The sequence below is a fragment of the Ailuropoda melanoleuca genome, chromosome 9 (genome assembly GCF_002007445.2).
Source record: "Ailuropoda melanoleuca isolate Jingjing chromosome 9, ASM200744v2, whole genome shotgun sequence".
Lineage (NCBI taxonomy): Eukaryota > Metazoa > Chordata > Mammalia > Carnivora > Ursidae > Ailuropoda > Ailuropoda melanoleuca.
The window spans coordinates 71,228,091-71,255,244 of NC_048226.1; the positions used below are offsets into that span (position 1 = coordinate 71,228,091).

The 27,154-nt window shown below is 39.5% G+C and overlaps 1 protein-coding gene across 50 annotated transcripts in view; it reads left to right on the forward strand.

Annotated features, from left to right (window-relative positions):
* Nucleotides 1-23,112, forward strand: part of RIMS2 (regulating synaptic membrane exocytosis 2) — a 611,447-nt gene extending 588,335 nt beyond the window's left edge. For all 50 annotated transcript variants that reach the window (XM_034668422.1, XM_034668421.1, XM_034668424.1 and 47 more), the window contains 5 exons: nucleotides 13,546-13,687; nucleotides 17,501-17,613; nucleotides 17,940-18,041; nucleotides 19,712-19,851; nucleotides 20,274-23,112. In XM_034668422.1, coding sequence (XP_034524313.1) covers nucleotides 13,546-13,687; nucleotides 17,501-17,613; nucleotides 17,940-18,041; nucleotides 19,712-19,851; nucleotides 20,274-20,492 — 716 coding nt within the window. In that variant the 3' untranslated portion in view covers nucleotides 20,493-23,112. The remainder of the gene's footprint in view (nucleotides 1-13,545; nucleotides 13,688-17,500; nucleotides 17,614-17,939; nucleotides 18,042-19,711; nucleotides 19,852-20,273) is intronic.
* Nucleotides 23,113-27,154: the final 4,042 nt, after the last annotated feature.

A 27,154-nucleotide genomic window follows, 5' to 3' on the forward strand; every position in this document is an offset into this window, starting at 1 on the left:
CTGACTGCTATCCATTTTATTTATGTTGTTTTAAAATTTAATATGTGATCTAGACTTTTTAAAATTCAGTGGTCATAGTTTTTGCACATCTTCACAATGCCAATATTGGGGGCAGTACATGAAGAGACAGTTTGAGTGTGAATTTGTGTCTTTTCTGAGGAGATATTATCTTTCCTAGAGTATGATTGATTATATATAATAACAAATCATTTCATAGATGAGTCTATACCATATTCAAAAATTGCACAGTATTTTTATATTAGGTTTATATTCTAGATAGATAAGGTGAAGCAAAAAATTTTGGAATTAAAAAAAATAAATGAAAAAGAGTTCCATTCAGAGTGCTTATTAAATTTACTTTTTTACCTGAGATTCAGAATTTTTTACTGGTAAGTGTCCAAACAGTATCATTAAAGTAGTTTAAAACTTTAATACAAAAGTCAAGTTTAACTCCCATTTGCTTTCATCCTTCATAAGTTCACTAAGTCCAGAGCTAGCAATGGGGATGCGTTTCCCTATGGAGACATCCTGTCCTATAAGGACTTACGAAAGAAACCCACTAGAAGGTGGTAATGGCAGCATCCCATTGCTGCCAAGGACTATGGTTTAATGTAAATACTCTCCATTGTTCTTAAGTAGGCTCTTATTGATCAGATAAGATCATTCTATACATTTGCTCTACCTCATAATGTAACAATGTTTGATGGAGAAGAGGGGTAATTACCTAATGCTGTGTATATATAATAGTATTTGAACAATTGAAGAAAAAAGCTATCATAAAAATGATAATATCAACATAAGTTTTGAAGTACCATTTCTTAAGATTTAGATTTTGCCTAATGAGACTGCAATGAAAGGACTGTTTGTTTTAGCTATTTCTGTAACAGTTGTTCCCTTACTATCCTATGAATCAGGGCCAGGCAGGTAACATACATCAGGGAGGTAGACCAGATGTAATACAAATGGGAAAAGCAAGGAGTCTGAAAAGCTGGAGAAAGCTTACCCATCCAAAAAGGAAGGATGAACACTCTGTTCTAGTTAATTGATGCCAAATTGAATATCAGCCCAGGGTTGGCAAACTTACTCTTCTTTTTTCCCCGAGAGAAAAGCTATAAATCTGGATGTTTACTTAAAATCTTTTACAGTGTTGGCAGCTAAATGAAAAAAATATAAACATTATTTGGGCCAAACAAAACATAACCTGTTGACCAAATGTGTGCCACCAGTTGGCAACTTCTGCCAAGGAACTGCTTTCTTCCTTTCCATTCTTATTGTCACCTGGATAGCTTAGGATCATGTTTGGTCCCCTTTGAAATCTTTTGAGAGTCTCCGAACCTGCTCTCTACCTTCTGGGTCTCCCCTCCAATCTGACTTCATTGCCTCTGTGTCAGTGCTCTTAAATATCCTCTTGATCTTGACACTGCTTTTCCTCCAAAAATTTCAAGAGATTCCCATCTCCTACTAGATAGTTCCTTTAGCCTGACATTCAAAGTCTTTAACAATCAGGTACTTATGTACAGCATATCTTCCCTGCCTTCTAAGGCCCTTTAGTAATCTAGCAATTCAATAAAACTAAGCCTTCTTGCTCTTTGCCTCCGAATATTTGTTCATGCTTTTCTTTCCATTCTTCTACTCTGTATATGCATCATATCTAATTACCCTTCAAAGCTCAGCTCACAGGGGTGCCTGGGTGGCGCAGTTGTTAAGCGTCTGCTTCGGCTCAGGGCGTGATCCCAGCTTTCTGGGATTGAGCCCCACGTTAGGCTCCTCCGCTGGGAGCCTGCTTCTTCCTCTCCCCCTCCCTCTGCCTGTGTTCCCTCTCTCGCTGGCTGTCTCTGTCAAATAAATAAATAAAATCTTAAAAAAAAAAAAAAGTTCAGCTCATAGATCTTGTCCATGAAGTTTTCAGAAGCTATATAAGCTTCTGTAGGCAGAGGAAAAGCTGAATGGGCATATACCTGTGTTTGAGATATTAGCTCCACCTTTTCCTACTTGTGTGAACTAAGTAAGATACTTAATTTCCTTGACCGTTAGTGTCCTCCTTTCATGTGAAATGTGCGTAATAATACTTACCTTGGAGAGTGTTGTGAATTGCATTGTCGTGGTTATTATTCCCTTATTATCCCATATCAAAGTATGTTTACCTTTTTCTTCTTTTTTTTTTTAAGATTTTCTTTATTTATTTTACAGAGATAGAGATAGCCAGCGAGAGAGGGAACACAAGCAGGGGGAGTGGGAGAGGAAGAAGCAGGTTCATAGCGGAGGAGCCTGATGTGGAGCTTGATCCCACAACACCGGGCTCACACCCTGAGCCAAAGGCAGACGCTTAACCGCTGTGCCACCCAGGCGCCCCTGTTTACCTTTTTCTGAACTCAATTTGTGCTGTCCAGTACAGGAAGCACTAGGCACTTGGCTATTTAAATTTAAATAGATTGAAACCAAATTAAATAAAGAATTATTTCCGGAGTCACGTTAGCCACACTTTGAGTGCTCAGTAGCCACACGTGACTGGTGACTGCCTTATTGGACAGTGCAGAATTACAGAACATTTCCATCAGTCACACAAAGTCATTGGACAGTACAGCTTCAGATCTTAAGAGCACTCACATAGCACTTAGAATATATTGCCTGGGATTGTCATTATTTATTTACTATCTTGCCTAATAAATTGTAAAATTATAAGGAATTATGTGATCAAAGGTTACCTATATTTATCTCCCACAGTGCCTTGCACCAACTAAGTACTTAGCAAATATGTAGTGAGTGAATAAATGAAGAAATATCTGGTTAGTTTCTGTGTTCATATCATGGAATAGAAAGAAGCTATTAGAGCTAGAAGGGACCAAATTGTTTTAATAACTGTATCCAACCTTGCAGGTGCAAGGGTGCTCAAAAGTTGTATGTTCTTTGTGCTGTACCTAGAAGTTGGGTATACTTAGCTCCATATAAACTAGGAACATATTTTTCTACTATAAATTATAAACAAAACGTGCCTGCAGTGTGTTTCATTTAGGGTGCCTCGTAATCAACAGAAACCAATTCTAGCAATTTAAGTGGAAAAGGTATTTGCTAAGGGATATTGGATAGGTCGCAGAATTTTTAGGAAGACTGGAGATCCCGTACTAGAGGTTAGGGATGTTGTCCCAAACCATCCTGCAGAACTAATCCTACTGAACTACCACTGTTGCTTGGCACAGAAAACACAGTTTGCAGTCTTGTCAACCTTTGATGTTGAATCATTACCTACTGCTACAGGGCCATTCTTGGAAATTCCACATGGTGGCTACCACCCTCATTAGAATGGGAGCCTGCGGTGTCCCACCTTCTTTGCTTCATTAGCTTCAGATCAAAGTTGGGGGCAGTAGTGTGTGATCAGCAGAACCTCAGCCATTTGTTCCTGCCCTATTTGCCAGACAGGCTGGTAATACCCAACAATTTTGGTGTCTACAATTGAAGGATAGATTACTTCTCATACATAGGAAAAGGTTTCAAATACTAGTGAGCCAAAAACATTAACAAATATCCACTTAATAATATAATTACTGGTGGAAAAATCCCATTAAACTCAGCCTAATCACCTATTTGTAATATTTTTAAAAACTAGTTTGCTATTGGGTTATTTTCGTCTTTGCTTGATAAACATAAGCAAATAGGAAAGGGGGGGAATCTATGGAAGAAGGCTAGGATAAAGACTATAGATCTCTTAATTTTAACTTTTTCTGCAGATTTGGCTACCCAAATATCCATGCACACTCTTATTTTGCATATAGAACATGTTCAATCCTTCTCTAGAAAGACAACTTTAAAATGTCATTCATTTACTGCATGCAAATTGAAATCTAGGATGTTTGAGTAATGTGTAGTTCTCTTCCTTATAGCCAGATGGGGATTTTCATGTCATGTATATACATATATATACACCGGCAAACCTACAGGTAAGTTATCTGCTTAAAATACATTCAATTTAAATGGTAGAGTAGCAAAAGGATAATGAAAATCAAAATTCTCATTTAGAAATGAGAAAATAGGGGGATACCTGGGTGGCTCAGTCAGTTAAGCATCTGCCTTTGGCTCAGGTCATGATCTCAGGGTCCTGGGATCTGAACTCAGTGGGAATTCTGCTTCCCCTTCTCCCTCTGCCCCTCCCCCGCTCTCTCTCTCTGTCTCTCTCAAATAAAGTCTTTTTTTTTTTTAAAAAGAATTGTGTTTAAAAAAAAGAAGAAAGGAGAATAGGAATTGATAAACAATGAATTATCCACAAGAATTATCAAATCCCACCTGGAAGGAATTGCAAAGATTGACAGAATACATTCCTTGGTTTGCTCACCTGGCAACCTCCGTTCTGTTTTTTTGGAAAGTATGTCTTTGCCTTTATTCTTCATTGGCCATGAAGACTTGTTTTGGAGAGGAGGCTATATAGTATTAATAGCCTGTTTCTGCTAGTGCATATTAGGCAACTCAGTAGTTACCTAAATAGTTGAACAGACTTTTCTAAGTGGGCTTAGTCCTTCAAAAATTCAATAGCCATACAGTCTATTCAATTCCAGTTAGTTCCAAGTATGAGTAACTCCAACCAAACACCTCATTTGACAAAGACTTTAAGCCTCAAGATTCTGTTCTTTTAGTTTGTAACTTCTATGCCCTGCCCACTTCTTTTGCTCTCAGCTTACTGGCATCCACTTTGATATCATCTGAAAACAACGGGTTTGTGTGGGAAGGAAACCCCTTAATCCGTTTTGGTCAGCAGTCTCCTTTCTCTTCTTTTGAATGTCAAGGCCCCACTTATTTATTCCTGGAAGTTTCTTCCTGCAAGTTTAGGATAATTGCACATTATTGCAGTCATTTTTCAAACAAGGATTTATATGGCATTGTACAGTTTTCAAAACTGTTTCACATAGATTATAGTATCAGATCTTTATTCATTATTACTTGGGCCTACTTCTGGACTCTCTGTTCTGTTTTGTTCATCTTTTTCTCTGTTCTTTAACCAATACAATATTGTCTTAATTACTGTAGCTTAAAGTAAGTCTTGTAACTCGATAGTGTCAGCCGTCCAACTTCAATCTTTGCCTTCAATTTTGTGTTGACTATTCTGGATCTTTTGCCTCTCCATAATAAATTTTAGAATCAGTTTGTCAATATCTACAAAATAATTGCTGGGATTTTGGCTGGGATTGCACTGAACTATAGATCAAGTTGAGAAGCACTAACATCTCAACAGTATTAAGTTTTCATATTCATGAACATGCAATATCTCTCCTTTTAATTCTTTGATTTCATTCATCAGAGTTTTGTAGTTTTCCTCATACCTAAAATTATTCCAATTTTTGTGTGCTAATAAAAATGATATTGTTGTGTTTTTTTTTAAGTTTCAAATTCCATTTGTTCTTTGCTGGGATATAGAAAAGAAATTGATTTTTGTGTATTAACCTTGTATCCTACAACCTTGCTATAATCATTTATTATTTCCAGGAGTTTTTATGTCTATTTTTTTGGATTTTTCCACATAAACAGTCATACCATCTGTGAGCAAAAAAAGTTTTATTTCTTCCTTCTCAACCCGTATAATTTTTATTTCCTTTTTTTGTCTTAGTGCATAGCTAGAATTTCCAGTAAGCTGTGGAAAGAAGTTATGAGAAGGAACATTACTTGCTTTGTATTGAATCTTGGTAGGAAAGCTCTGAGTTTCTCACTATTAAATTTAATGTTGGTTCTAAGTTTTTTATAGATCTTTTTTATCAAGTTGGGAAAGCTCTTCTCTATTCCTAGTTTACTGAGTTTTTATCATGAATAGGTATTGGGTTTTTCAAATGCTTTTTCTGGATCTATCGATATGATCATGTGATTTTTCTTTTCTAACTTGTTGATGTGATGTATCACATTAATTAATTTGTGAATATTAAACCAGCATTGCATAACTGGGATAAAGCCCACTTCATCGTGGTGTATAATTCTTTTTATACATTGTTGGGTTTGAATTGCTAATATTTTGTTGAGGATTTTGCATCTGTTTTCATGGGAGATACTGGTCTGTAATTTTCTGTTCTTGTAATAGTCCCTTTGTTTTACAGATGAGGATCAAGACACAAAACAGTCAAGGTCTTTTTTCAATCTCGCATGCTGACAAATCCATATTTTTCACTATGTATTTAATACTGTTTGATACCATGGCATCATTTGATGGAATCTCTACTTTTTGGTATGGATAAATCCAAAGTAACATTCTGAGAGCTAGAAATGCATATATATCATATATATATATTTATATATATATTTATATATATTAAGGAATAGCTATTTCTGGCGCATTTGTTTGAATTTTATCATAAATATATTTTTTCATCATTATGGTAATTTCTTGAAGTTTTCAATTTTAATTCCAGTATAGTTAGCATACAGTGTTATATTCATTTCAAGTGTACAATATAGTGATTCAGCAGTTCTATACATTACTCAGTGCTCATCCTAAGTGTACTCTTTAATCCCCTACCCACCTCCCCTCTGGTAGCCATCGGTTTGTTCTCCATAGTTAAAAGGCTGTTTCTTTTTTGCCATCACATTCTTGAAGTAAGAATTTAGTAGTAAAATTAACATTTTTCCATTCATGATAAAAAGAAAGCATGAATGATCTAAATGTTTTTTTTTTAAGATTTTATTTATTTATTTGACAGAGAGAGACACAGCCAGAGAGAGAGGGAACACAAGCAGGGGGAGTGGGAGAGGAAGAAGCAGGCTCCCAGCGGAGTAGGGAGCCCGATGCGGGGCTCCATCCCAGCACTCTGGGATCAGGCCCTGAGCCGAAGGCAGACGCTTAATGACCGTGCCACCCAGGCACCCCAGATTGACCGATTTTTAGTTGACTATCTTTCCTGTCTCTCCCCTGCTTCTCTCTCTCTCTCTCTCTCTCTCTCTCTCTCTCTCACACACACACACACACACACAGAGTATGTATTTTTGCTGAACATTTGGGAGTAAGATAAGTTGCAGCATGCCTCTCTTAATTAAAAAAAACTACATAAACACTAAAATTAATGAAAAATGTCTATCATCTAACATTTCCCTCATATACAATTTTTTCAATTACCCCAGAATTGTTTCTGATGGCTAACATTTTCTTATATTTTTTCCTCAATCCAGGATCTAGCCAAGGCTCATTCATTGCATCTGGTTGTTATGTGTAATCTAAAATGGTACTTCCACCTTTTTTTTTTTCTCATGATACTTACTTTTGAAGAGTCCAGACAAAGTTGTCTTATAGAATATCTAACAATCTGGACTTGTGTGATTGTTTTCTCTATTTCCTGTGTTTCATGTAAACTGGACATTAGGTCTAGAGACATGGTTAATTTTCAGTTTAAACATACAGGTAATGTAAACGTCATCCATCCATCCGTAGAAACGATATCACGTTTTCTCATTCTTAGGCATGAGTTTGATCACTTGGTTTAGAGGTGTGCCTACCAGTTTACAGAGGAGATGTATCTTTCCCTTTATGATTACTAAGTAAGTTCTGAGGTAATACTTTGGTACCATGTGAATATATTGTTTCCCAAAAACCTGTAATCAGATGATTTTTAACATCCAGGGCTGATCCTTGCCTGAATCATTACATTGGGAATAGTGATTTTAATTTTAATTTTTATCTGAAACATTATTGAGCTTATTTGAATAAACTGTTTAAAAATGTGTATATTAACTCTGTCCCTTAACATTATACCATACAGTATAAATTAATTTACTATTGATAATTTATTTTCACATATTCATTATTATTTACTTATGACAGGATATATTTTCTATTTTTCTATTGATGAGTGTTTTCAACTTATGTGTTGTTTTTCAATAAAAATAAGTGATTTCATTAATGGGTATATTTATACTATGATGAATTATATCGCATATAAATTTCACATCCAAAGAGCAGACTAAAAGGAGTTATAAATATAAAAGAATGTCAGGAATTAGAGACATAAAAAATCTGTCTCCAAGAGGCATCTAAGGAGATATGATAATGACAAAATGTGATGTGACCTCATGGTTCAGAAAAAAAAAAAAATTCAGTTTAAAAACCAAGGAGATCCAAATAAAGCATAGACTTTAGTCAATAGTCATGTATCAATATTATTTCATTAATTGTGACAAATTTACCATAGCCGTGTAAGATATTAATAATAGGGAAAAATAGGTGTGGAGTATGCTGGAATTTTCTGTAATGTCATAACAATTTTCCTGTAAATCTAAAGCTATTCTAAAATTAAAAGTTTATTAAAAGTTATTTTAATATTTTTAGAACATGAATCTGAAGTTTAAGAACAATTAAAATTTCTTCAAGCATCATACTAATTTGACAAAAACAATGAAAGCAGTTATACAATAAAATATCAAATGCAGAGTTTTTATTAACAGAACTGTATTCAAAATGGTCAATATTTAAATGGTTCTTGTGGATACAGGATTTGGAAAGAAGTCACCATAACATTGTTTGCCATTTCATTTTGAGCTTCATCTTGGGGCTTAAGAAAGTTTCCAAATCAGTAGCAGAGAGGACCTTTTGCTTGTTGTTGTTAAGTCACTCAAACGGTTTTCAGATATTATTAGGGGAAACTGACCCTTCGGTTGTTTATGGTTGTTTATTTAATCAAGTGGCTTTCTTTGAATACAGAGGGTGCCAAGTAAATGAGTCATCAGACTAAGCAGAGCAGAATAACAAGGACTCCCCCTGTGTTCTGCTTTCTGCCAGTGATGCTTGGTAATTCAAGAACTTGATTTTTACCTGCAGGTGCCTTCTTCAAATACACTATGGTTTAAAATACCTAATACCAGAGTGGTTTTAAGGGCTCTACAACAACATAATCTGGCCCTTAGTTCTATAGTTTGCCACCCGAGTATTTTTAAACATCTGTATATACTCACACAGGCACATATATTTTACATATATATGTATATGTATGTAGTACATATACCTTTTTAAATATATATTATTTATTTATTTATTTATTTATTTATTTATTTATTTATTTATCATGGCTATTGAGTCCTTCAGTTGGGCCACTCCTATGGCCCCAATAGCTTATTTTTTATAGCTCTTGCCATTTAAAAGAACATGTATCTAAAAACTTATCTATTGCTGCTTAACAATTTTCACAAATTTAGCAGCATAAAGGACTCATTTATTAGTTTGTAGCTCTGTAAGCCACAGGTCTGGGATGGTGTGGTGTGGCTGGCTTTTCTGCTGAGGGTATTGCATGGCTGAAGTCAGGTGTTGGCTGGGCTCAGTTCTTGTCTGGAAGCTGTAGGGGAAAACTGCTTCCAGCGACATTCAAGTTGTTGGCAGATTCCAGTTCCTTGCAGTTGTAGGCCTGAGGCCCCTGTGTTCATGCTGCTTCTCAGCCGGGCATCTCTCTCAGCTGCTAAAGGCTGCTTGCAGGTCCTTTTCACATGGTCCCCTCCATCTTCAACCAGCAAAGGTACACTGAATCTCTCATGGGTTTCAGATCTTCCTCAATGACTCTTCTAGAATTAGCCAGAGGAAGCACTCTGCTTTTAAAAGGCTCATGTGGGTATGTCAGGCCCACTCAGATAATCTCCCTATCTTTAGGTCAACTGATTAGTAACCTTAATTACATCTGCCAAATCCCTTTTGCAGGTAAAGTAACACAATCATGGGGCCATCTTAGAATTCTGCCTACTGCACTTACCTTATGTAGACACCCATATCCACTGTTCTCCAGATTCAGTTTTTGGTTTGGGTGACATGACAAAGTGAACCACAATTATATTTAGACGAAATTATTTTTATTGTGGATGGCATGCAAAGGATTTGTATAACTGAAAAATACATTTTTTTAAATAAGTCTATGTGTGCATTCAATAAAAGTACATATAAAAAACATGAAGATGTATTATAAACACGCAACCTGTTACTTACAGTTCTCTGATTGCATCAGATGACAATGAGTCGCTTTATCTCCTCCATGTCTGCCATTAATCATGATCTTGGTCATACACTAATGACACGAACTCATAGACTTTATAGCTAAAAGACAGCAGAGATCATCTGTCACTGCACCCCCATTCCCTGCCTGTTTCATAAATGAGGAGCCAGAAACTCAGGATATGACTCAGGGAGGGCCACAGAGTCAGTGGTAGAGAATGGCGTGGAAGATATGTTTCTGATTCCCTAACTGGTAGTAATAATAATGACATTACTATTAATTAGTGATTTTCTATGTGTCAGGCACTATCCCAAGCACTTTAAATATATTTTCTTATCCTCAAAAAAATTCTATGAGGTAGGCATTACTGTCTTTGCGATTCCACAGTCTGAAAAAACTGAGTCACAGAGGGGCTAAGTAACGGGTTCAGTGTCACCAGCTTGTGTATGGTGAAGTGGGGATTCAAAGAGAAACAGTCTGACACCAGGGCCTGAGCCCCTCTCTGTGCTCTGCCCTTTCCACCCCACCAGCCCCTCCTCACGGGGCCTTCCACAGGCAGTTACAGAGTTACCACATGGGCTACCCATTGGCTATATTCTGACAACAAATCAGTGAGTAGTGGAGAATTTGGAGTCAGGGAACTGTATAAACTTCAGTTGTGCTACTTTCTGGGTAAGCTGCCAGGGCCCATGGATTCTGTGTCTGTAAAATGGGGCTTGTTAGAGTTCTGAAGAGAATGCAGGTAGAAAGGTCTGTAAACACAAGGATGCCACGTTCATTGTACTGTTATTCTTTGACAAATGGTAGCTGGTTCTCATCACCCTTTAACAGCAGGTTTTCAAGTCACTCTTGCTGCGGTGGAGTCAGACCTTTTGTCCTGACACCTTTAGGAATCTTGTTTCCTTTGAAAGTCCCATGTCTCCTGTATATATCCTCATTCCACGTCTTCCAGCTTCGTTGCCGTGGTGCGGCTCCCTCGGAGGTGATTTTTCACACGGGCTTCTTCATGGGAAGAGAACAGTACAGCTGCATGGACAGACCAGGACCTAGCCCTTGGCCAGCTCCTGCACAACAGCCTAGCACCTTCCATGATTCCAGTGCACACCTGAACAGAATTGTATGACTTTTGGATGTGGCCATTTGGAGATCACCATCAAATAATCATGAATATTAAATTTTTGAGTACCAAGGATCTCTTCTTCACCCCCATTCTTTTTCTAAAAACATTTTCTCTTTTTTGGGTGTATATGTGTATTTTCTGCTCTACTATTTGAAAGTAAGTTGCAGACAATATAATGTTTCAGGTCTAAGTACTTCAGCATGTTATCTCTAATGATAAGGAAATTTTTTATAGTACATGTCACTATCTACCTAGGAAAATTGACAATTTTCTTATTCTAATATCCAGTCCATGTTCAAATTTTCCTTTGTCCTAAAACTGTTTTTAGAGTGTTTTGCTTTTAGGCTTTCTTGTTTTGTTTTTTACCCCAAAAAGAAACCAAAGTATACGCGTAGCATTTAATGGTTACATCTCTGTGGTACTTTAAAATCTGGACCAATTCCCCTACCTTGTTAGCTTATGTGTTTGTTTTCATGATGTTAACTTTTTAAAGAAACTAAGCAAATTCCCTTGAACAAAACCCCATATTCTGCGTTTGTCTGATTTTTTTTTTAATTGTGTCATTTATCTTTACTATGTCCTCTGTGTTTTAGAAAAGAAAAAGTTGGTTTCAAAGACCTAATTAGAAATAGTTTGTGTATTTTTGTCTGGACTAACTTGATAGGTGGTACTGTGTATCTTATATCAGAAGGTACCTATGATGGCCCCGCTATTAGTGCTACTAAGTTTGATCACTTGATTAAGATGGTGATAGCTGGCTGGTCTCCCAGAGTTAAAGTCCATGTTTACCTTTAACAAGTAGAGCTAAATTATGGAATGATTTATTTATTTATTTATTTATTGGCTCATGTGAATATCCTTTGATCTAATGCTGTTAGTGTCCATTGATGTGCATTATCTGAATCATTTATTCCACTGGAGGTTGCAAATTGGTCATTTTAAATTTTTATCATTCCTTTTACATTTATTGAATGTATTAATTATGTATTAAATATAACTAATATTTCTCTGTAAAGAAGGGCCTTTCCTCATCCATAAGGGATACTTTAGATTCTCTTATAGTTCATATCAGTACAACATGTTTACTATTAATTTTCTAAAATATCAGCCTTAGATTATGGAGCTGAGCTGTAGAGAAGTCATAACTTATATTTGATATAAACTTTTTAGAGCATTTTGATGTACATCGAGATTGGAAGTAGAGAATAGATGAAATTTAAAGCAGTGTTTCAAAATGGTGAGCAAATATTATAAAAGGTGCGGCGGGAGGAATTTCAAGAAGTCAAGGTCAATATCAGCATATGTTTATTGATCTAAAATGAAATTATTAATACCAGGCATTAAAAGAGCTTACCATTTCTCAAAAAGCTAATAGTATGCATGGTCAATGTAGATAAATATTTAGGCCTGACAAGAAGTAAATTAAGACAAATAGTTTGGACTGTCACCTGTTGTTCTAGCTTTAGGGGTCCCTATGCTCTACATTCTGACACACGAGGCCCTTTGTGTTCTGGCTCAGGTTCTGGTCTGATGCTCCCTCACCATTACTCTTCTCTGGTTATTTGCATCATCTTTCAACTGCACATGGGTTTTCCTGCCCTCATGCCTTTTTCCAGGCCCTTCCCTTGGCCCAAAACACTTCCTTCTTGCCTCTTAGGTCCCAGTGTGCCCATTTCTCAAGCCCAGCTAAAATCCTACTCCCTCTGTCAAGCTCCTTCCTCCCTAACCTCACCAAATCACTCGCACTTCTTACACTCTGTCACATCTGTGGTCTCTGACTCAGTGGCCTGTTTGGTCTTCTCATTGGCTTCTGTAAGTAGATCTCATATTCAAGCTATACAAAGTCCTTAAGGACACGACTACCCATGATCCCAAATTAGAAGGCTCTTTTCACGTGGTGTTGCTGGGTTTTTGCATTCCCTTTGAGAGTCTCTCTGAAAGTTACCGACAGATGTGAAACTATGTCAGACAGGTTATCTCCCTTGTATGGCTTTCTTTGCCTTCTAGTATTGATCACCCTACAAAATCAGGTCTTTGTGTGTGAGAGTTAAGGCTAGAATTGAGGTTTACTCATCCCCCATTCTTTGGAAATAAAGTCAAGGGCTGATCATTTCACTATGATCAAAAGAAAGGAAAAAGAGAAGGATTGGGATAAATTAACATTGTATTTAAATATTACAATGAAAACAAAGCTTATTTTGTTTTCCTTAGTTTGAACCATTTTGTTCCTTTTGTAACCAACTTGAACACTGCTTTAAATGGAAATAAAACAATGGTATTTTGTGCTTCTTGAAGATTTTTTTAGACTATTTTCATCCCACTCAACAAGACATTGTTTGAAATACCTTTCCTCTGTGTCTCCTTAACAAGAGCCCTTCGTCTTTATGCCGTTCTGTCCATCTGAGGACCTTCAGCACGTTGGCTGAGTGCTTCTCGCTACCAGATGGCGATGACAGAAGCTCTCAGGCCTCTTGTTTTCTGTCTGTGCAGAAGCAGGAGGTAAAAAGCTACGGAGCACCGTCCAGAGAAGCACGGAAACGGGCCTGGCTGTGGAAATGAGGAACTGGATGACTCGCCAGGCAAGCCGAGAATCTACGGACGGCAGCATGAACAGCTATAGCTCAGAAGGAAAGTGAGTGAGGCCGGCCACGAGCTGGTGTCTCTCCATGCCTTGCCGGGACCATCTTCTCTCTCTCTCTCTCTGTGCTTTCCCAGAAGCTAACTCACACTTCCGAGAGCGCCATTTTCATTTCCACTGGCTAATTTGCTGTGAAGAGAACTTCTGCTCACCTACCACGGAGATAATGGCACATATCTGGCTTTTTATGTCAAGGGAAATAAGTTTGGGGATAAAGTGTTTTGCTTTAATAGCAAGACGCTAAAATGTGAGCGTCACAATACATGCACGTAAAAGTTTGCCCTGGCTTGAAATAATACATAGAAGCACAGAAAGAACAAGCATTGGTGCCGCACCACGTGAACACTGCTAATCTCTATAGTCTTTGCTCTGAAGAGTTAATTACTAAAAATTCTATAATACTTGACACATATTTCATTCCATGAAGTAACAGGCAGTTCAGAGAGAGGCGATGCCACAGAGTAAGTTGGTGAGCCCTGTATGTAGTCAGCATGTAGCTTTTCCTTGAATCGGCTGTGGCTAGGGTATTTTTAAAGCATTTGTCCTGATTTTATAGCCCTGTCACCAACACACTGACAATAATCAGCAACTACAGATCCATAGATGGTGCATAAAGGAGGTGAATAGAGGAAAGTGGGGTTTACTGACCTCACTGTCATCAACATGGAAGCTTCAGACGTTTAGACAACATACATGTGGCCAGATGTGAGGCAGAGTATTGGTGATGTGCCACAGGGAACATTTGTCTAGAACAATCATATAAGTACAGGAGATGTATATGGTTTCCATATATTTATCAATAAGGTTATATGGGATACTAATTAAAATACTTGAATTAACCATATATTTGGGGATTTACGTTGGGGGAAGAAACAGATTTGATGTTAATCAAGGAAGTCTTAAAAGAGATGGAGAAGCAATTGAAAAATGAGCTTTCATCATTGCAGAGTGCTGTGTTAGACACTGTTAGGGATTCAAAAATGTCCTAACTGTGGCCCCCGGCACCCCAGATATGTATATCTTATGGGAAAAATGGGTTGAGTACTTGTAAATTCATTCAACAAATATGTCCACGCCTTCCAATGTTCTAGGCACTATGCTGAGTTAGGGATGTAAGTCATACAAGGGGCCAAAATCAGTTAGTGGTTAACACCATGGGCTTTAAAATCACATAGGCCTAAGTTCTCATCTGTTTTCCGGTACTGTGGAAACTTGGGCAAATTGTTTAACTTTTCTCAGTTTCATTTTAATGAATTGATTTTGCTTAACAAGTATTTATTAAGTGCTTAATTCCTGGCATGGTTCTAGGGGCTAGAGATGTATCGGTGAACAAAATAGAAACAAAAAACCTTACCCGCACCAAACTTACAGTTTAGTAAATAAGATGGACAATAAGTAAGAAAAGTTGTTAATATGTATATATAAGGAAAATTCATAAAATATATAGTAGATTAGGTAGTGTAAGTGCTAAAGAGAAAAAGAAAGAAAGGGAGAGAGATGAGAGAGGGTAAGGGTGGATTTCATGTAGGGTAGACGGGGAAAAAGATGTATTTGGGTAAAGATTTGAAGAATGGACATTCGAGGGAAGAACATTCCAGGCTGAAGCCATGCTGAAGGCAGTTTGCCTGGCATCAGCAGTGGGGAGGGCAGCACTGTGCACAAAGGGCAGGAGTAGGAATTCAGATGGGGGCGAGGGGAGACAGCTCCTATCATCTTTATAATAGCATTGTGAAGACTTTGCTTTTACTCTGAGAGGGACAAGAAACCAATGGAGGATTTGAGCAGAGTCCTGATATTACCTGACTTGAATTTTAACAGACCATTCTGATTGCTGTGGGGGTGGACAGTAAATCTGGCCACAGAGGGGTCATTCAGAGGGCTGTTCAGTAATACTGCAGATAGAAGATAAAGGCTCAGGGGCGCCTGGGTGGCACAGCGGTTGGGCGTCTGCCTTCGGCTCAGGGCGTGATCCCGGCGTTCTGGGATCGAGGCCCACATCAGGCTCCTCTGCTATGAGCCTGCTTCTTCCTCTCCCACTCCCCCTGCTTGTGTTCCCTCTCTCGCTGGCTGTCTCTCTCTCTGTCGAATAAATAAATAAAATTAAAAAAAAAAAAGCAGATAAAGGCTCAGACCCCAGTGGTAGCATTAGCGAGGTCAGATTCTGGATGCATTTTGACAGTAGAGCCAATAAGATTTATTGATAATCCGATGTGAGTAATGAGAAAAGGGGGGTGTATTCATTTGCTAGGGCTGCCCTAACAAAATACTGAAGATTGGGTAGCTTAAGCAACAGAAATTTATTTTCTCATAGTTCTGGAGGCTCGAAGTCCAAGATCAAGGTGTTACCAGGTTTGGTTTCTCCTGAGGGTTATCTCCTTGGCTGCAGATGGCCTCCTGCTCAGTGTGTGCTCACATGGTATTTCTTCTGTGCATGCATACCCCTGATGTCTCTTGTTCTTCTTATAAGGATACCAGTCACATTAGATTAGGGCCCCACCCTTATGATCTCATTTAACCATAATCACCTCTTTAAAGACCCTATCTCCAGTGCAGTCATTTGGGGGATAGAGCTTCAACATATGCATTGGTGGAGGGACAAGATTCAGTCCTTAATAAAGGGGAAAGACTACCCCAAGGCTGGACAATTGAAAGAATGAAGTTGCTATTTAATAAGATGAAATCCCCTGAGAGGAACAGACTTTGGCTTTCTGCTTGTTCTGAGGTTGGGAGTCAGTCTGGGACAAATTGAATATCAGTTGCACAGTAGATATCCGAGGAGACATGTAGACAAGGCAGACTGCATACAGGTCTGTGGTCCAAGCTGGAGATGGCAATCTAGGCCATATCAGCATAGATGGCATTTAAAACCGTGAAACTGCATGAGATTACCAGGGAGATTGGGGCATGCAGAAAAAATAAGAAGTCAAAGGATTGAGTTTCCAATGTTTAGTGGTAGAACCCGTGACAGAGACTGAGGTAGAGTGGCCAAAGAGGACAACTAGGGAAGCAGAGGGTCTGGGAAGCAAAGTGGACAAAGTGTTTCAAGGAAGAGGGAGGGCCTGACTGTGTCCACTGATGCTACCGTGTTAAATGCAACAAGTGCTGAGTATGAGCAGTTGGGTTTCCCACGTGACCCTTAGTTAACCTTGGTCAGAGAAATTTGGGTAGAGTGGAGAAAAATCAAGCAAGCAAGAGAGCAAGGAAAAACTGAATAGAGTTTCAAGGGAAAACAAGGAAAAAGAGATTGAAGATAATACATAGAGTAAATTCTCTCAAGGAGCTTTGAGTAGAGAAATGGGGTGGGAGCTGGAGAAGGAAGTGGAGTTAGGAAAGGGATTTTTTTTTTAAGGGGATTTTTTTTTTTTAAGGTGGAAGAGTAAGCGTGTTTGTGTACTGATGGGAATGATCTAGAAAGTTTCTTCATCTATAAAACAGGATAATGGAATCTATCTCCTAGTGCAGCCGAGAGGATTAAATCCGATTATGCCTGTCATGGAGTAAGTGCTCACTAGGTACCGAGTGCTACCGTAGAAATCACAGCGCGTGCCCTCCAGACAAGGAGAAAGACACGTACACCAGCAGCCTGCAAGACGGTGGGGCAGGTGCCTCTGGTGACCTACATGGGCTGCTGGAGAATAAGAAAGGATGAGCCATGGGAGATGGAGCGGAGTGCTGGGATCCAATTAATATAAGTGGCAAAATCACGGTACCCACTGCTCCTGCCCCGAATGGGGGCAAGAGGGAAACCCGAGCTGCCTGAAAGTAAACGGGTTGAGGGTTTAATCCTATGTGTTGTTTTGCTTTTAGCCTGATTTTCCCCGGTGTCCGCCTGGCCTCTGATAGCCAGTTCAGTGATTTCCTGGATGGCCTTGGCCCTGCCCAGCTAGTGGGGCGCCAGACTCTGGCTACACCTGCAATGGGTAAGAATTTCAGTCCTGTGATTTCATTGTTTCTCCTTTAGATTATTGAAAATTACATTCTCTAGTTTCATGGACTCTTTAACAGTATTGTCAAAGGAATAAGTATTTTTATTTTACCAACAAAAAAATTTTAACCGATTTTTTTCCAGGTTAGTTGATACACCTTTTAAAGTAAGAGATCATTGATAGAATTTTAAGTGTATTTGAATTTAGGAAAATATATGGGAAATGATGAAATGGTATAAAACCAAGATCTTTGGCACAAGCCTGTTTCTTACTGCGTTTGTACACTGAGGTCTGTCTGTTTCTTTCTCACACACCATTAGGTGACATTCAGGTAGGAATGATGGATAAAAAGGGACAGTTGGAGGTGGAAATCATTCGGGCTCGTGGCCTTGTTGTAAAACCAGGTTCCAAGACACTGCCAGGTAATAACAGAAGAGATTCTTCTATTATTTCTAATGCGTACTTTTCAATTCAGAGACTTTGTTTTTGTTTAGATGCAGCAAACTTCATTTTTAGGTAATTAAGGATGCTAATATATGAAGCTGTTATCTGTAGTAGTTTGTGTGTTTTTCCTAAGTGAGCGTGCAGTGAGGGTGGTCTGGTAGGGATCATTTAGGTTATAATAATTGAAGTTAACCTTATGAAGTTAAGTACACATGTTGTAGGAACCCTTGCAAAATAAACATGTACATAAGAATTTCTTTTCCTTATTAGCTGATATTTTGTGTTCTTTACTTTACCTGGAGCTTCAAAATTCTCCTTGGGAATTCTTAAAGCTCTGCATGAGAATAAAAATAGATACAGGTTTCCAAAGCAGCATAAGCCTTTGTATACAGGACATTCTAATTAGACTGACTCTTACTTCCTGTAGCTTACAAAGAAAGAGAGGCAGCTTTATCAATTTGTATTGCGATGTCACACGTTTCATACTGAAATGTCGTAATCTAAGGTGCCTGGAGCCGTGGAAAATGACACGGGCTCCAGATCCCCTGTGCAGAAATTACTGAACATGAGATCCGGTATGTGAAACAATTCGTGAGGATTCTGAAATTCGTGTTCTCACCTCAGCACCTCCACGGACTGAAGTGTAATTTTGAATTTCCTAGCTTCCCTGTCCTTGTGGAAATTCTAAATGATAACGTGTACAACCTCCCAGGGTGATTAAGTCGGTTGTGTTTACAAAGGCCTTGGAGCTAGTTAACCCACTGTACTGTAAAGAATACCATCATTTGTGCATGCATGGAAATGCTTTTATCAAGAGTCAGATACATTTCAACCCATGCATTTCATAATTTGTTGCCTCTTCCCAGCTTATGTGAACGTATGACATCAAAGCCCACCCCTGCCTTGTACCCACACCACCATCAAAAAATAAACTCTTTTGGGGCTCCTGGGTGGCACAGCGGTTAAGCGTCTGCCTTCGGCTCAGGGCGTGATCCCGGCGTTATGGGATCGAGCCCCACATCAGGCTCTTCTGCTATGAGCCTGCTTCTTCCTCTCCCACTCCCCCTGCTTGTGTTCCCTCTCTCGCTGGCTGTCTCTATCTCTGTCAAATAAATAAATAAAATCTTTAAAAAAAAAAAAACTCTTTTGAGTAATAAGTGATTGTTATTTATAAAATTTATACTTATTATTTACATTATATAATTATATTATGTAAGTATTTATATATTATAGAAATTAGATAATTTATATTATAATTGATTTATGAGATGATATCGTCTCAAGCATGTTTACTTAGATTTAAGTGCCGACAAATAAAAGACTGAGTAAGACCTCTCTCTTGAATATTGTTAGGGGCTGGAAGCATTTCACCTTATTTAATGCCATGTTTAAATCTATATAACCATTTGATCGCGAAACAGTAATGAACTCAGAGTAGCCTCTGAGTTAATGTTGCGTAAACTGCCTGAATGGCTGATAGGTACCTATTATTTATCTAATGATTTTTGGCATCGTGTGGAAAGATGAGCGACTTTTCTTTGCTAGCTCTTCTGGCCTAGAACTAAGCAGTTGCAGGCGTCACCTGTGGGTTGTGTATTCCACAACCGTGGCTCGTCACCTAACCTTCCTGTGTGTGTTCTTTCCCAAGCACCATATGTAAAGGTGTATCTATTGGATAACGGAGTCTGCATAGCCAAAAAGAAAACAAAGGTGGCAAGAAAAACACTGGAACCCCTTTACCAACAGCTGTTATCTTTCGAAGAAAGTCCCCAAGGGAAGGTTTTACAGGTATTTACTGAATGGTTTCTCCCTCACATAGAAAGTATTTTCGTGGACTCAGACTTGGACCCACATGTCTTACACATTCTCTTCCGTTGCTCACTGCTGAAATTCTTGGGAAATGTCCAAGCAGTGGCAAGTGCTATCAAGCCGTAGACACTGTTGTTTCCTTTCTAGTGAACTAGAGACTTGCCAACCCCCGTCATACACAAACTCCAGTCCCCCTGGACTGCTTAGGATCTGAACCCCCCAGTACACTTTTGCTCATGTGCCTTTGGCTTCTAGTAGTTAAAGGCCACTATCCCAGCAATTAAAATACAACTATTTAACTTGACGTTTGATGATAGCACATTAACCGAATGTGTTTTAGTTTACAAGGTTCCATGTACATAACTATACTGACCTTACTCTCCCTTTTATTTTGCCAACAGATCATTGTCTGGGGAGATTATGGCCGCATGGATCACAAATCCTTTATGGGAGTGGCCCAGATACTTTTAGATGAACTGGAGCTATCCAATATGGTGATTGGATGGTTCAAACTTTTCCCCCCTTCCTCCCTAGTAGATCCAACCTTGGCCCCTCTAACAAGAAGAGCTTCCCAATCCTCTCTGGAAAGTTCAACCGGACCTTCTTACTCTCGTTCATAGCAGCTGTAGAACTGTTGTCATAGCAACCAGCGTTACAAAAAAAAAAAAATCCACAGGTCGCGAACCCTGGTAACACTGCATGCTTAATGTTGTGTCTTCTGAGCCTGTTTCTAGGGATACAAAGCGATCCTGTGTTCTCAGAGGAAGTTGCACACATTGTGCCCTAAAGATGGCCCTCAGGTGAAAGAGCAGAGTTATGAAGAACTATCAGGTTTGGAGTTCAATAACACTCAAGTTTTGGTCCAATCTGAAGCCATGGATTAATCTCAAAGAATCAGTCAGTTTCATGCAACAAAAGCCCTTTTCAATGGCACCTTTCTATTTTTATCGTTCCTTTTTCTTCATTTCTCTGACCCCAAAGCCCCGTTATGCCACAGAAATGGAGCTATACAGTCATTAAGCCATGTTACAAGTCAAGGAGTGAAGTCCTAGGAAGCATCAGGTGAAAAGCAGGAGACCAAAGACTTGGTCCGGGACAGACGTCAGCCCTCCTCTGCATGGTGACCAGGGGCAGCCCGTCCAGCGTGAGCAGCGGCCGACTTCAGAGCTCCAGCAGGCACGCCATTCACTAACGCCACGATGTGTTGGACTCTGAAAAACAAAATTCTGTGACTACACTGTACTGAATGAAATTAAAGAAACTTTTTTTGCATGGACAAAGATTAGCTGAATACTTAAATTATTTTCTTGGGGCTGCAACTTGCAAAAAAAAAAAAAGAATAAAAATCAGCCATTTTCAACAATTTATATTATTTTTAAAAATAAATTTCACTATTGCATGGTTTTAAAAAGGGGAGAGAATGCAACAGGGTGATACAAAGACACACCATGTTATTCTTTAATCATAGTCTGTGTTTTGGCAGACATTACAAATGAGAATACTTTCTGGAAGATACTTAAAATTCTCTTTATGTGACAAATAAGCATACTATATTCAATTTATTTCCATGTTAAATATACAAATCTTATGAAGTTCAATATGTACAAATTGTTCACATCTTTCTTCCTCTTCTCTGTCTCACTTTTCCTCTTTTCTCTTTTAATCTTTATTTTCTTTCTCCCTACCAGAGTGAACATTATTCTAAAAGATTACAAGTTTTTGACCTGATAATCCTCATACCCCATGTTTGATTCAGAGCTGTAGATGCTTCTGAATTTATGAATTTCTCAAGGGGGTAAAAAAACTAAGAGCTTTCTTTAAATCAAGCATGTTGAAAAGGATTTGCAACATGACTTGGGAGTGCATTAAAGTAAGTCAGCATGTATTTGATAAAGAAGATATTTGAACTTTTGCAGTGTATTGTACAGTGCATGGTACTTTTTCTTTTCACTTGCAAAGTTCAGTTTACAGGAAAACCCTAAAATCATGTGGCCATTGTAATGTCTAATAAATTTGTTTTTAGCACCAGCATTATTCATACAGGGGTTAAAGTATTATTTCTAGAAGGTCTTAGGTTTTGTTTTTTAATTAATTAAAGCAATTTCTTTAGCCAATTTCCATTTACTATGTGAATAGAAAAACACTGCGAAAAATTTGGAGCCTGAAACACAGGGCTGTTTATTAATTCATTTTTCTGTAGTAAAATACAATTTTTCACAAATTATATTTCTAAAGAAATATAGTAAACATAAATATGCAACAAATAAATTTAAAGCTCCAATTTTTAGGTGACTCAAAGAAAGTCAGCCCGCCTATTAATAGTTCTTTGATGCCATCACCAAAGTCTATACCCCAAATCCCCTAAGGTCAAACCCCTGCCTTCGGTTTTACAGATAGTTATTACCATTGGGTGGTGCTGCAAGGTCAAGTTTCTCTTAAGTTCCACTACTGAGAGGAAAAGTCACTGGTTAATGTAATAAAGCCACCCATACTTTTCCGTTTCTTTATGTACACTTTGATAACACATTTTACAGGTTGATTTTAATTTCTTGCAGTAACTTTTGAAATCCACATACATACCGTTTAAGGCCATGCACAAAAATTGCTTTCTTCTTTTTTTTTTTCTCCTTTTTAAATTTCATGCTGGCCATTAAAAACTATCATGCTTGATATGGTGCAAAAGTTAAAATGAGTATCACTAAAAATGCCTTCTTTTTCTGTGGTGCGATATGTGGAGACTGTGTCTTGACCTTCTGAGATCTCCGATGGACCCAGGTAAAGTTGTCAAAAGAACGAATAAAGCTTTATGGAAATAACTTAGACACTTGTGTACCAGCAGCAATTGATTTAATAGACCTATAGTGTCTATACTCTCCCTTAGAATAAACGTTTACCATTTTCCTGATACTAAGATTGCAGTCACATAATCTTTTGTGCATATTCCTATATAAATTATTTCTAATTTTAATAAGAAGGACATGACTGTATGGAATATTTGTACATACTTGTCATTACGCAGTATTTATTTAAAAAGTTGGTGTATTTTTTTTTAATTTTCACATGTCCGCACCTCAACTTGTGGTTTAGTCGTGTAAATAGCACTATTCCAGTGACCATTGCTGCCCTGTACATAGTATGTTTTAAAAGTAAAGGGAATTCCAGTTGGAAAAAAAAAAAAAGGGCAGATTAGTCCTGTAATGAACACCAACTAATGTAAATCAAATTCATTCTGGTGATGGTATTTAACACTTTAAATAAAACATTTTCTTTACAGATGTTGTATGCACGGCTTTCTCTGACTTTTCTCCCCATCCCCACACCTGCTGCAGCTTTCCCTGAACTCACGCATCGTTTCAAAACAACAAAATCATCTTTTCTTACTTCTCCATGACAGAGGCAGACTGCTGGTCTTAGCAAATAGCCCTCAGTAGAGTGTGTTTTCAAAGTGCCACAGGATCGCTGCTCACAGCATTAAAAGCTGCCGCTTTTCAAAAAGGTGGTTATTCTGTGCAGGGCGGGGGGCGTGTGTTCGTCCGGTTTGAGGTGCTTTCTGTTAATGACTCAGCAGCTCCCAGAGTCTGTGAGTGAACTGAGTGCTGTTTCTGAGTCAGCGTCACCTCCACAGATGGCGGTCCTGGAGAACTCCACGCAGACTGTGCCATTTCCTGGGCGAAGGTGACAAGAGTGACGGTGGGTTTTGGGCTGGTGTGTCACTGCAGCTCTGTGGGGGGTGGAGGGTGCATTTTCAGCTGGAGAGACACCTGTGCTAACGTGATGTGTAACGACCTGTCCCTGTGGCTCTGGATGGAGGGTTTCTCCAGCTCCTTCTAGAGCAGTTCCTCAAACTGGAGGGAAAAACCCCAGCAGAGTTCTGATACAAGTCCTGCCTGGCTCTAAATTTAAAAGGGAGCTTAGTTATTACAAATCCAAACCTAGTCCTCTCTCCATTCTGGGAAATAGCCATTTCTTCCATTTCAGCTCAGTCCTCCATGCCTGTCCCAGATGACTTTTCGTTATTCAATATACACCTCCCACTCCAATGAGCTGTTTGTTTCTTTGCTGCTCCCGCACTCCTATGATAACCATCCCCTTGCCTTTCTCATATCCCCTCTCCCGAAAAGCCCTTCTATGTCCTCAGAAATGATCGGCGCTGGGCCCTCCCTCCAACTCCCTGCTCAGGACGGAGCTCCTCTCCCACAGTTCACGACTAATCCCGAACAACAGGAACTGTTGTGGGTGCCAACGCCTTCCCTTTCCCGGAACTCCCGATCGAGTTCTTCCTGCCACAAGCAGCAGTCGGGGCTGACAGAGGAATGGTCAAGAAGTCACCAAAGCTGTCTGCCTGAACTGCCTGAACTGACTGACTCCCAAGAGTGAAAGTGACTAACTTGTACATCACACACCACTTTGGGGTTGTTTTTGTTTTCTTTTACATTATACTCTAATGACTGCTTCCTGACTCTGCCACTTACTTACTGTTCAGCTTTGACAATGTCACTTATATTCCGTGAGTTTCACCAGCCACAACTGCAAAGTGGGAATAGTAAAGCTATCCAGTTCTTTGGGTTGGCATAGGGATTAAATAAGATAATGTATATAGAACACACAGCACCGTGAATGGTATAAAGTCAGTGCTAACTAGTATGAGCATAAATAATTGATTAGAAGTTCTTAAAAACCGTTTCGTTCTTTGCTGGCCCATCTCATTGAAGGTACAATCCTCCTAAGGAGATAAAATTATTTTCTCTGGACATTCGGGGCCAAGCTGGATTGGGAGGGAGCCCCACTGAGGTCTCTGCAGACCATGTCTGTTCTTCTTTGAAGAAGAATGTGCCCCCAATGGGTTCAGCCATCTACCGTCAGGGGTGCATGAAAGAAAGACCCCAGCAAGAAATCTCGACAAGGCAACACAGGGCCTCCTCAGAAGGGAGCAGCTAGGCACACAGAGACGGGCAGTCATCCAAACGATAGGACCTTAAAAATACTCTGGGAAGGTTCACTGCACATGCTCTGGCTCTCTGTCCTGGAAAGTCAGTGATGGGAAAGGAAGTCCCAGCTCCTGGAAGATAACATGACATGGGAGCGGGGTGACTTCAGAATCCTCATAGATCCCTGAGTTCCTTATCACGCACCTTCTCTGATTGTTTCCTAAGCAAGACATAGGTCAGACTCTTCTCTGCTTCTCACCTCCAGAGTCTGGGCTCCCCTCTTGTCATAGGTCTGGTTGGTGGGCTGTTGGGGACAACAGACTTTTTGGGTGTCCACCCAAAGACAATGAGCACCCTTACAGACTACACGGGGGCCTGGTGACATACTGGGTTACCTAAACCCTGACCCTGATGACGTGGGCTCTATCTGGGAGTGATGAACAGCATGGCAGCAAGAAACTGTGCGTTAGACAAGCCTAAGCCTTTTTAAACAAATTTTAAGCTCTTGCTGGAGAAATTTTAGAAATTGTAAGAAAGTGTATGTGTTGCCCAATTATTCTTGACTTATTAGATCCAAGAACTTTGTGTGCTGACAGACAAAAAAACAAAAAAAACAAAAAAAAACCAACCCAGTGCTTTGGTGGTAAGGGGGAACAGGATGGGGGGTTGACTCATCCTGAATATTCTGAGTTCTGTCTAGCGCTGAGTACTCAAAGTTGACAATCTAATCAACCTTTAGGTACAAACTTGGTGCCTGAAGACTTAGAGAAATAATCTCAAACTCACAAAATCAAAAATCTAGTTCTTCAGCCTTTCTCAGAAGAAGTGATAGGGTATAACGAAGTCTCAAGTCTTAAAATTACCTAAGAGACAGGCTCTCCAAATATCCAGGAATCATTTCTCTTCCAAATGGATGGTTCCTCAATCTCCAGACACTACTAGGCATATCTTTTATATCTTTTCTATTGTCATAATAAATCACATTTTGGTTCTCAGGTGTAAATACTGTGACTCTTCATTCAAAGCTGGACCTCAAACCCTATCACTCATTTTTCATGGTACCAAAGAGGAAATGGGGGGTGGGAGGAGAAAGAGGGAAAGAAGAGCATGGGAAAGGAGGGGACCAGGAAAGAAAAGTCCCCCAAACAACTTAGCCCTTAATGAGATTTGGTCTGTTTTCCCTGTCCAGAACATGGTCCATTTTCTCACACCTAGCTGGAGTGAGGCAGGTGAGCGGGTGAATGAGAACGAGAACCAGGGACAAAATGAAAACAGAAATAAACAGTTGGAGGCTTCTTTTAATGGTAGACTTATATCCAAGGTCTTGCTGGAGAGCTGAGTGTGCCTTGAATGTGAAGAAGGGTCATGGCTTTTAAGAGGACACTCAAAGAGGAGAGCGCCACACCACTGGGCTGGAGTTAAGTTTGAAGGACACAAACCGCGTGCACGGAGAGCAGGACCACAGAGGCACAGGGGTGGAAAGGTCTTCCTCTTAGAACTCAAGAAGCAGCAGTGGGGATACCTTGAGGCTGCTACAGTATTTCTCCTTTAATAGGGAAGTATCCGAGTACTCGTCTGCCCAGCCAGATATCTCTTCCTTTCTTTTCTTTAAGATTTTCTTTATTTATTTGAGATAGAGAGCAAGCTTGTGCGCATGCTTGAGAGAGAGCAAGCATGAGGGTTGGGGGGAGGCAGAGGGAGAGGGAGAGTCAGGCTCCCCACTGAGCAGGGAGCCCGAGGTGGGGCTGGATCCCAGGACCCTGGGATCATGACCTGAGCCGAAGGCAAATGCTTAACCAATGGAGCCATGCAGGTGCCCCCAGATGTCTTGTTCTAATCTACTGGGCTGGGCAGTTTATCCACAGCATTGCAAACACAGCAGTTTGCACTTATCAAACAGGTTCTCAGGACATGGAACAAGGTGGGACTCAGGGGTCCTAGAACGTGAGGGTGGGCAGCAGCAGGCAGCAGTCTGGTGGGAGACTGCATTGCAAGAATTTTTCAGGTCTTGGCATCCCAGTGCTCAAACTCTACTGGTTGCCACTTGCTCTTGTCTCCCCTGTAGAGTTGGTCTTTTTTTTTTTTTTTTAAGATTTTATTTATTTATTTGACAGAGATAGAGACAGCCAGCGAGAAAGGGAACACAAGCAGGGAGACTGGGAGAGGAAGAAGCAGGCTCATAGCGGAGGAGCCTGATGTGGGGCTCGATCCCATAATGCTGGGATCACACCCTGATCCGAAGGCAGACGCCCAACCGCTGTGCCACCCAGGCGCCCCAGAGTTGGTCTTCTTAATAGAGAAAACCCTGAAGAATATATAGCAAGATAGCATATTCTATTTTATTTCTTTTTTAA